The 11,712-nt window shown below is 36.8% G+C and overlaps 1 protein-coding gene across 1 annotated transcript; it reads left to right on the top strand.

The window, feature by feature from the left end:
- The first annotated feature begins 2,578 nt into the window (after window positions 1-2,578).
- Window positions 2,579-7,879, top strand: actc2 (actin, alpha, cardiac muscle 2). Its single transcript, XM_036582425.1, has 8 exons — window positions 2,579-2,621; window positions 3,817-3,961; window positions 4,291-4,530; window positions 5,038-5,122; window positions 5,220-5,381; window positions 5,533-5,724; window positions 6,425-6,606; window positions 7,551-7,879. The coding sequence occupies exons 2-8, from the start codon at window positions 3,833-3,835 to the stop codon at window positions 7,692-7,694; spliced, it is 1,134 nt and encodes a 377-aa protein (XP_036438318.1). The 5' UTR covers window positions 2,579-2,621; window positions 3,817-3,832; the 3' UTR covers window positions 7,695-7,879.
- The last annotated feature ends 3,833 nt before the right edge of the window (window positions 7,880-11,712 follow it).

Here is an 11,712-nt window from a genome sequence, read left to right as displayed (position 1 = left end):
TTCTTCAGATTCATGGAGAATGTGTTGTATATGGCTCTATACAGCACCAAAAAAGGGTTCTAGAACCACTTTTGGTTTACCTACAGAACTTTTCAACTGTAAATGAAAATTGTGGGTGTAAAGAAACTTTTTAAAGTTTAATAAACCACCATGGATAATGTGTTGTATATGGTTTATACCTTTTTGAAAATGGTTCTATACAGCACCAGAAAGGATTCTTCTAATGTGACAAGCTTGACATTTAAAAAATAGCAGAAAATGTTTTGCTGCTGTATAAAACCATATACAGCACACTCTTTATCAATCTGAAGAACCATTTTACCATGCAGAGAACGCTTTGAGTTTGTAAAGGGTTCTTTAAGTGTTCATGTTTCTATAAAGAACCATTTTCTTTACTAAAGAACCTTTGAAGAACCATACGCTACATTACATACTCGTTTGTCAAGCTTTTAAAAGTTGTCATCTTCAGCTTATATTCACTGAAATGTTTTGTTGGGAAATGGAAAGTAGTTCTATTCTCACTACAAAGAACCATTTTTGGCACCTTTTTGTCAGCCTGAATGAACACAAATGTTTAAATACTGCCATTTTCTATGCGCATATTCACTCACAAACTCAGAGATAGTGAGTGACAATGCGTATAGCAGTAGGTTTATTACATCACTCAGCTGAGTGGTCACATAACCTTTACGCTATCCAAGAGGTTAGTCACACTGTTCTGAGTGGACAGTGACACAAACACATGAGAACAGCACCACCTTCTAACCCACCAGCCACCAAAGCATGTCTGCAGGGCTTAATACACAGAGCAGCAGACACTTATAGCTGAGCTGAATCATATTCCACTAATATCACTCCACTAACACTGCAGGAGTGCAGGATCTGAGTTTCCTTCTTTAACCTGTAACAAAGTGTCCAGGAAACCATTCAGCTGCAGATAGTTTGGCATGAGTGACCTCACAAATCCCACCATAAATTACAGTCATTAACACGGCTTAAATTAAAGGGTGATAAACCCCAATCTGGCAGCACGCATCAAACAATGCGCTTTGAAATTCAATGCAACAAACAGCTCTGTGATAAGCTAATGCTGTAGAGTCCAGCTTACACAACAAACACACATATAAGCAAATGTTTCCATGTGTTGTTGATATTCTGAGTGTCAATAAGTTACACATCCTCTACAGAGACACATTCCTCCACATTTTAATACATTATTACTGTTAATGCACTGAGTTTAACATAATAAGGAAAAATGGAAATTGAGCATTAAAATTTGCCAAAAAAGCCATATTTAGGCATTTTCTCCATAGAGGATGTGTTATGTTCACTTAGAAGATCAACACAATGTGTGTTTTGATTGATGCAGGATTATTATAAATCACTAAAACTATTACAAAAACTAAAACTAGCAGTGCTTGTTAACTTTAACAAAAAACAACACTTCAATAACACAAAAGTAAATCAAATATGGTATTTTGGATATTATTTGTTTTTCTTTTGGACCTAAAAAAAAACATTGATTCCTTACCTGCGAGAACATGAAAGACAGATGTCACCTTTAAAAAAGATGGTTCTTCAGGGGTTCTTTAATAAAGAAAATGGTTTTATGTAGAACCATGAACACTCAAAGAACCCTTTGCATGAATGAAGGTTCTTTGCATTGTGAAATGATGGAAAATGTGCTGTAGATGGTTCTTTACAGAATCTTTTTTTAAAAGGGTTCTAAAAAGAACCAAAAAGGGCTCTTTTATTGTAAAAAGCTTGACAGAATACTTAAAAGGTTCTTCTAGTTTATGGAAAATGTGCTTTCTATGGTTCTATATAGAATCTTTTTGAAAAGTGTTCTATATAGTATCAAAAAAGATTATTTTATTAGTATTATGACAAGCTCGAACGCTTTTTGGTGCTATAGAGAATCATATACAAGACATTTTAAGCAATCTGAAGAACTATTTCACCATGCAGAGAACCATTTAACCATGCAAAGCATTCTTTGACTGTTCATGGTTCATTTTCTTTACTTACAAACCCTTCAAGAACCATCCTCTTTAAGTGTGTAGGTTTATTAAAGTGACATTCTGTTGAGCTTGGCATCCTTAACTTTTAATGCGCAAGATTTAAATCCAAGCATCTCTGAATCATTTCTATTCCTCATGAAATGTTCACATAATGTAAAGAGCAGCTGGCGCTTTCAAATAGTGTCAAAAAAAAAAGAAAGAAGGATGGAGTGATGAGGCTTTGATTTGACTGCATTGGTGTCACCGCACTGTGAAGTGCTGCCACTTCAAAAGTCTTCTCAGTTCTTTTGATTGACAGCCTCAGCCTGCCATTGTGTTCTCAGAGTGAAAATTGAGGGATAGCGCTAAGACCCCCCACCATCTCTCCCCCGAGCTGTTCCCATACATGGGCCTCCAGGCCAAATGCCTCCAGAGGGGCTTCTCTCGCTCCTCACTCGTCCTTCCATTCATGGCCACTTTGCTCTCAATGGCGCAGGAGCTACCAAATAAGGCAAGGGAGGCCCAGCCTGGGCCGCACGGCCAGGATGGTATATATGAGGCCCAGCAGAGTCACATCCACCACAAACTCTCCACAGGGAAGCAGCTTCTGGAGCACATCTGGTGAGTATGGAGTGGAGTGGAGGAGGCTATGGGGCTCACCGACATCTACTGAGGAGCTACTGGAATAACCAGAGACGTGCAGATCATGAATGAAGTGGAACTGGAAAGATTATCAGTATCAGAGCAGTGGTGTTATTACTGTCCATAGCAGTTGTAATAGTAGTGTTATTACCATGACGGTCATTACTAATAGTAGTTGTAATAGTAGAATTGTTATTATTGTTGATGTTATTATTAGTAGTAATAGTTGGAGTAGTGTTATTATTTTTAGTAGTAGTAGTTGTAGTGTTGGTTGGTGTTGGTTGATGGTTCTTCAAGGGTTCTTTAGTAAAGAAAATGGTTCTGTGTAGAACCATGAACACACTAATAACCCTTTGCATGATTAAAGGGTTATTCGTATTATGAAATGGTTCTTCAGATTGATGGAGAATGTGCTGTAGATGGTTCTGTATAGAACCTTTTTAAAAAGGGTTCTGTTTAGCACCAAAAAGGCTTCTTCTATTGTTATGATATTAAGCTTGTTACAGTAGAAGAACCCTTTTTGGTGTTATATAGAACCATATACTACATTCTCCATCAATCTGAAGAACCATTTCATGATGAACAACAATAGTTCTATATATACCCATTTTCTTAAGTAAAGAACCCTTGAAGAACCATCTTCTTTTAAGAGTGTGGTATTATATACAAATGTTATTAGTGTAACAGTAGGAGTAGTGATATTTCTAGTAGCAGTGGTAATAGTATTGTCATTATTATTGTTATTAGTAACTGTAGTAATGGAAGGATTGTTATTATTGTTATTATTAGTAGTAGTATTATAAGCAGTAGTTATTATTATAAGCAGTAGTAATAGCAGTGTTATTATTTTCAGTGGTAATGATAGTAATATTAGAAGTAGTGCTGTTGTTTTCATTAGTAGTGGTAATAGTATAGTTCTAGTAATAGAAGCGATGTCATTATTAGTAGCAGTAAATTTAGCAGTAGTAATAGCAGTGTTATTAGTAATAATGATAGTAGCAGTACTATTATATGTAAATGTTATTATTCCCAAAATGGGAAATTTAAATAGTTTAATGCAGTGAGCTCTGTGAATTGATGCGGTTGGTCACTCCGATGAACATTTCTCTAGTTTGACTTGGGTATTCATGCAAATTTGTGGGTGTTTTGCTGATGGATGCCAATCCTCCTGTAGAGTCCCAGCCAGAACCATGTGTGACGACGAGGAGACCACCGCTCTGGTTTGCGATAACGGCTCCGGCCTGGTAAAGGCTGGCTTCGCCGGTGATGACGCCCCCAGAGCTGTCTTCCCTTCCATCGTCGGCCGTCCTCGCCACCAGGTATGTTAAAGTGTCATTGGATTTCTTATTATTCCTGGGTAATGGCTAAAAGGCACATCCACAACGTATTTTGTTTCTGTTGATTTGCACTAAAGCTACAAGGCTAATGTAGCTAACAAGTAAATGAAACTCAACCCCACCAATTAGCACGGTGCTAACTAAATCACCACACTTGGAGCTGTTCCAAGTGTAGTGATAGACTTCTAATGGACTTGTTTATGTGGATCCAACACTGTATGTCAGTCTCAGAAAGCATTGAGATGAGTCCAAAGCCCAGTAAGGCTGGAGAGCGAGGTGTTAACAGCAGCTGTGCGTGTGCTGTGCTGCAGGGTGTGATGGTGGGTATGGGTCAGAAAGATTCCTACGTGGGTGATGAAGCTCAGAGCAAGAGAGGTATCCTGACCCTCAAATACCCCGTCGAGCACGGCATCATCACCAACTGGGACGACATGGAGAAGATCTGGCACCACACCTTCTACAACGAGCTGCGTGTGGCCCCTGAGGAACATCCCACCCTTCTTACTGAGGCTCCACTCAACCCCAAGGCCAACAGGGAGAAGATGACCCAGGTAGGGGACAAACATTCTCAGCATCCAGTAGGGTCTAATTAACCCTCAGACAAATACTGAGTGAGTTTTAGAGACTCCTGTAGTGAACTCAAGCTCACTGCAGATAAAAGCTGATCCGTCACTGAGCAGGTCTGATAATTACTGTTCATAGAGATCATAGATGAGATATAAGCTGGCGTCATCTGGAGAGTGATTTATAAATAAAAATAAGCCAGTGTGTTTCCTGTTGTGCTGCTCTCTGAGGACCAACCAGCTTTATCACACACTCTGCAGTGGTCAGTGTTATAAGGTTTAGTAATGAATCGCAAGGTGAAGTGATAGACTAAGTCTAGTGATTTGAGGGTTCTGGCGGACACATGTCTATAAGCTACATCACCATAGTGATAGTAACATTGTGTTTTTACTGTGTATCTCATTATTACAATGTAATGCATTGTCACAGACAACCTAAATGCAAAACAACTTTGTAACGCTGGTGCTGAAAATGACTTACATCCGTTTCTGCAGATCATGTTTGAAACCTTCAACGTTCCTGCCATGTACGTGGCCATCCAGGCTGTGCTGTCCCTGTACGCCTCTGGCCGTACCACCGGTGAGTCCTGGCCTCGCCTAACTTTAGGGATTATTGGTGGTTTTCATCTGTTTTCAAGGTCTGAAGCCATTGCATGTCTAACATCTGTCTCCTGCAGGTATTGTCCTGGACTCTGGTGACGGTGTGACCCACAATGTGCCCATTTATGAGGGTTATGCTCTCCCCCATGCCATCATGCGTCTGGACCTTGCCGGTCGTGACTTGACCGATTACCTGATGAAGATCCTGACTGAACGTGGATACTCTTTCGTCACCACAGGTACACCTGGATCTCAGACTGCTCAGTACAGTCCAAAAGTACACAGTGATTTTAAAAGGCACAAAAATAATTTACTTTAAGATTAGTTTGGTGATTGATCTGAATGGGGGAACCGGGTGGATTCACTGACACAGTAATTCTGCACCAACAGCTGAGCGTGAAATTGTGAGGGACATCAAGGAAAAGCTCTGCTACGTCGCTCTGGACTTTGAGAATGAAATGGCCACTGCTGCGTCCTCCTCTTCGCTGGAGAAGTCCTACGAGTTGCCTGATGGTCAAGTCATCACCATCGGTAATGAACGTTTCCGCTGCCCAGAGACCCTCTTCCAGCCTTCCTTCATCGGTGAGTGGCTAGAATCATACTTTTGCAGTAACGTTTTACAACTTATTACAAAACTGAAAGCATATTAGTAAAGGTAATGGTACAAACCATTGCCAGATTGGTCAGTTTTCTACTAAATTGGGCTGCTTTTGGTCAGATTGTGTGTAGAACATGTGGGGTGGACTAGATTTGATCTTGTTTGCCATTTCCTGTCAGGATTAAATCTAGTCCATATATCTAATATTTCTCATTTTGAGATTGTTTTAAGCCTCATAAGATCATAAAATTATGTAGCAGTTCAAGAACTTTTTACTTGTTTTAAGTTATTTTAGTGAGTAATATTCTCACTATATTAGTAAAAAAAAGATCTAGAAATAAATTAATCATAACAATCTCAAAATGAGAAATACTAAATATATTGACTACATTTAAGATCATATCACTTGCTGAGATCATTTTTGCAGCGTAACACCCAATGATTTGGACTGAAACTTTTAAAGCAATCTGGCAACCCTGATGGCATGAAATCTGAGTATCAAAATGCCCTTCTCAGCCAGTCCACATTATACTTTGAACACACCTGAGCCAGGTAAACAATGACTGAGCTCCTGGTTCAGGTGTGTTAGGAAATGTGACACACAGTGAAAACATGGACTGGCTGGGGTTCCTGGCAGACCGGACTGTAAACACCTGCACTAAACTCGCCCTCTGATCTGGACAGGTATGGAGTCTGCTGGAATTCATGAGACCACCTACAACAGCATCATGAAGTGCGACATTGACATCCGTAAGGATCTGTACGCCAACAACGTCCTGTCCGGAGGTACCACCATGTACCCTGGTATTGCTGACCGCATGCAGAAGGAAATCACTGCCTTGGCACCCAGCACCATGAAGATCAAGGTGAGATTCTTACCACAGCATCTCCTGAAACATTACTATCCAGACTATAACTTTTTTTTGTTCTAAAAACATTCTGAGAATATTACGCACGTTAATTTCATGTTTTCAGTGGGAAGTTTTTTCCCCCAGAATGTTCTTAACATTTTCCAAAAACATCATTATGTAACATAATCTGGCCCTGACAGCATTCTCACAACATTCTCACAACATCCTCCGAATGTTGCAGCTAAAACGTTATGTATTAATTAACAAAGGAATTAAGGCAAAAGATGGTTTTATGAAAATAAGACTTCATAACCTTCAAATCATAATAAAATATCTCCTCTTCTACTTACAGATACAAATGTGGTGTAAATGTATCTTTCAAATGCTGAAGGAATACAAACCCAGTCAGCTTGTACTACGTAAAGCTAGAACTGTAGTAGAACCTTAGAAACGTTGTAGTAAATGGTCACTGGGGCAGTACCCCTCATGTCACTGGGGTGGTACCTCAAGGGTGCATCTCAGTACCTTTAGACAGGGAACATAATTGTACCATAATCCAATTGTATTAACTCCACACACCCCGTCTCGTCTCCAGGCTTTTTATTTTATTGTTCTGTTTTAAAACATTCGGTTATGAAAAAATACAAATATGTACTTTTTACCTGGAAAAACGTTTAATGTGCATAGTTGGACCTTAAAACCACTGTTGTACCTTTGAGGGAACATTTACACTGTTTGTACCTTGATGAACAAAAAATGTACCTGCACTGTACCTTCATTTCTAACAGTGTGGTGGTGTTTATGTCAAGATTCAAGCCTACCTGTTCTCTTGTTTTTGTATCTATTTTCATTGCTTTATTTATTTGATTTCTAAAGAAAATAGCTCCTGTAAGTCATTGAGAATAATCACTTTTCCTTGGCATTGTTCTAAACGTCTAATGTTCTGACATGTTTTCTAGATCATTGCCCCTCCTGAGAGGAAGTACTCCGTGTGGATAGGTGGCTCTATCCTGGCCTCTCTCTCCACCTTCCAGCAGATGTGGATCAGTAAGCAGGAGTACGATGAGGCTGGACCCTCCATCGTCCACAGGAAGTGCTTCTAAATGCCGTCATGGCTTTACGGATGCGATCATTACCTCCGCCCGCAGGCTGCTCTCGCCGATACGTCTTTGTCTTGTACAGTATGTTTACACCAAAGTGCAATTTGTTTGTAGTTATTGACTGATTTGTTGATGAATTTGTATTTGGGTATTTATTGCTTTATAAATAAATAAGACCCGGGACTAAAGGAGCACTTTTGTCTTTTTTTCCTGCGGGTGACACTGTCGGTTTAGCTGGTGAGGTATTACAGCATGTTTTATTTAAAAGACCCCCTGCTTTTTTATGATGTTAACTCAGGGCATAAGCAACATCTCAATATTCATGATACCCACTTTAAAATAAGACTACCCTTATAAAGGTTGATGAATGGTTTAAAATAAGTTTATTCACGCTTATTAATTAGGTCATAAAGACCTTAAAATCATTAATAAGCAGTTACAAGCAGTGGCCTGTTGTTTGCTGAATAGTGAACTCTGATTCATTGATACTGTTAAACCTCAGATTTGATGTTTTGATCTTTCTTTGTCTTCATCAGTTAGCAGATATTACAGCTCACTTTTTGTCCTTTTTATTAATGGGTTATAACTGCTTATTAATGATTTTTAAAGCATTTATGACCCAAAAAAACTAATAACAAATTAATTTTAAACCATACATAAGGGTAGTTTTATTTTGAAGTGGTACTCTATTTATTTAGTTTCATATGAAAAAGAATTAGTACTGATCAGTGTAAAGGCTAAAGGTAACACAACAATAAATAATCATGTACAGAGAAATGCGGTCTACTAAATTGAATATTAAAAAATTGAAAACAATCAACCCTTATTTTATTTTATTTTTAAGAAGGGTAACAATGAAATAAAATCAATCAACCAATTTGTAATTTCAACATAATAAGATAAATATGGCAAATTAAATTTGAAACACTGATAAATAAATAAATAAATAAATAAATAAATAAATAATACATAAATAAATAAATAAATAAATAAATAAGATCAAACTAATTCTATTACTGTAAATCATTAAAATAAAGTAAATAAATGCTATGTTCACAGGGCCCTAGTTGCTCTGAAGCACTAAACAACTGCTTAAACTGTATATAATCAGAATTGCGTCTGTGGTTAACTCCTCATGGATGGTTCATTATGATTTTTTAAAATTGATATTTGGGTCAAATTTATATCCACAACACCACCTTGCATTGTTTAATTAAATAGAGGTTTTCAAAGTAGTTCCACATAAAAATGGCCACACACACACTATTACACACTTCTATAACTTAAGAATAGCTCCATTAGTTTGCACTGAGGTCCTTGTAGTTACTGAATAATAAGCCTTAGTATGTAATAAGCCTGGAAAGTTAGGGGTTAACGAGCTGGCTGGCTACATTAATGTTAGCTTAACTGTAGTTAACTACAGTTAACTGTTTCGGTCCTTGTTTATAATTTTCCAAAATAAATATATACATATAAATAAATAAAAAAGTGGTTTAAAATTAATAGGAAAGACAAACCCAACAAAGTACAGAAATATATAGACAGAAAAGGTGTGGGCTGAAGGTTAAGCTTATGTTGCCTCCCCTTTTTACTGAATATACTCTAATAGACAATCCTTTCATTACTAGATGTCGAAAAAACAAAAATAAAACCAGAAGAAAACAAGAGATTCCAAACTAAACATTTCATACACTGGTTGTTTCATACAGCTATGTTTTAAGTTTATTTACTACCTTATTTTGTTTTTATTTTATCTGCAAAGTGAATATTTTCAATTTCTCATCACAACTAAACTCACCATTCTGATATATGACTCTTCATAGTTCGCCAATGGTAACTGCATAGCAACCAGTGTGGTGGTGTGTGTGTGTGTGTGTGTGTGTGGGGGGGTTCTAATTTGCATAATCATACATATTCATCAACTTTGCTCTCCTAATGAGAGTAAAGATGAAGAGGCAGTTTTAGGTGCTTGTTGGGTGTAAATTTAATTGTTTAAACTATAGTTACACGTTACCGTAAGTTCTATATAGAACCATTTGCATGATTAAAGGGTTCTCTGCATGGTGAATTGGTTCTTTAGATTGATGGAGAATGTGCTATAGATGGTTCTATATAGAATCTTTTTTAAAAGGGTTCTATGAAGCACCAAAAAGGGGTCTGCTATAGTTAAGATGTCAAGCATCAATCTAAAGAACGATTTCAGCATGCAGAGAACCCTTTAATCATGCAAAGGGATTTTTAAATGTTCTATGTAGCATCATTTTTTACTAAAGAACCCTTGAAGAACCATCTTTTTTAAGAGTGTATACTTACTTATTTACTCTCTTTATGAGATAAGAGGTGAAGAGATTCTCTAAACCTGTCTTGGGTGTAAAATTAACAATTTGAACTACTTTTAAAGGTGTTGGTATAGTTATTTATCTGTTATGTATCACGTGGCTTATTTACAGCTAATTTTCAGTTGCAACTTCCACAAAGATGTTTTCCTCACATTCACATCTTCACAGTCAATTAGCACTGAGTGTGAAAACAGCAGGAGCTCAGCAGGAAGCGAGAGAGGAAATCACACCAGCTCAGTGTCAAACTCACTAATAAAACTCAGATTTATTCACTTCACACTTTTATAGTCCTGTTCAAAAGTGTGGAATCCCTGTTTTCAGTTATATCAACCCAATCCAGCTGCAGATACATTTAGAATACGATTCTGCTATGACACTGGGGCTCTATAACATCACAGCTTTTAAATAATTAGTAGGTAATTGTAAAAAACAGAAGAAATTTTACATTTTAGACATGTTTGTAGTGATAAACAGAGCAGAAGATTATAACATGACTGACAAAGCAGTGGAGCATAAATAAAAAGTTGCATTAAAATTAATACTGAAAATAAAGTTATAATTAAATAAATATCCAGAAGTTCTAATAAACTGAACATTCAGAGCTAATTTGTATTAAAATTAATGGCCAGAATGCCTTGTATTTCAAAAGTAGTGGTCAAATCTTGAGGTAGATAACTTCCCAAGAAACAATTATTGATTGATTAATTGCTGTGTATTATTTACCAATGTACTTGGATATGTACTTGTACAATGTACTTACCAATGCCTTGAATAAAACATTTAAAATAGCTTCTGATGTCTGGCTTATATATATGTATATATATATATATATATATATATATATATATATATATATATATATATGCCCTGTCCACCTGCAGTGTGTTCTGTTTCTGTCCAGTATATGTCCATGGTTCAGTGGTCAGTTATGACAGACTTTATGGAACAGCTAATGCTGCATAAACAAAAGCCTCCCTGCGTTGGACTGTCAGACTAATCTGAGTGAACTGTTACATAACAGCCGAGTCACCGGCCTGATCATCACACCCCTCATCACCCTCATTCACACACTTATTTTAGTATCTAATTTAAATTATTAAAATACTATGAATTACTCATCATCTACTATGAATTATTCATTATTTATTATAAATTTTTAGCATCTCCTAGAAATTATTTATCATCTACTATAAATTATTAGCATTTACTATGAATTATTCATCATCTACTATAAATTATTAGCTTCTACAATGAATCATTCAGCATCTACTATAAATTATTAGCAACTACAATGAAATATTCAGCATCTGCTATGAATTATTCAGTAACTACTATAAATATTGCAGGATCTACTATGAATTATGCAGCATAAACTAAAAATTGCTCAGTCTCTACTATGAATTATTCAGGATCTCCTATGAATTATTCTGTAACTATTATGAATTATGTAGTAAATACTACAATTGTATCTGTTTAAAGGAACAGTTATGACTAGTAATGCTAATGTAAGTTTCATACTAATACAGCTAACTGTGCCTGATGGAACTTCTACAATGCCAACTGGTGGCTATTTGTGTTCATTCACTGTTGGCAACATTATCGTTATTGACTCGACTTCATGTGAGAGTTACAGCGTCCTCCAGTGATCCGAGATTAAAACCAATCATTTTATTATGGATTAA

Source organism: Colossoma macropomum, unplaced genomic scaffold, assembly GCF_904425465.1.
Source record: "Colossoma macropomum unplaced genomic scaffold, Colossoma_macropomum, whole genome shotgun sequence".
In the NCBI taxonomy this organism is placed as follows: Eukaryota; Metazoa; Chordata; class Actinopteri; order Characiformes; family Serrasalmidae; genus Colossoma; species Colossoma macropomum.
This window is presented reverse-complemented; position numbering and strand designations above follow the sequence as displayed.

Bases quoted from the DNA above. Each gene is read 5' to 3' on its own strand.
- actc2 (XM_036582425.1), top strand. From the start codon at position 3,833: ATGTGTGACGACGAGGAGACCACCGCTCTGGTTTGCGATAACGGCTCC. The intron at 5,123-5,219 runs GTGAGTCCTGGC...TGTCTCCTGCAG, and splicing joins CGCCTCTGGCCGTACCACCG to GTATTGTCCTGGACTCTGGT. The intron at 5,382-5,532 runs GTACACCTGGAT...CTGCACCAACAG, and splicing joins ATACTCTTTCGTCACCACAG to CTGAGCGTGAAATTGTGAGG.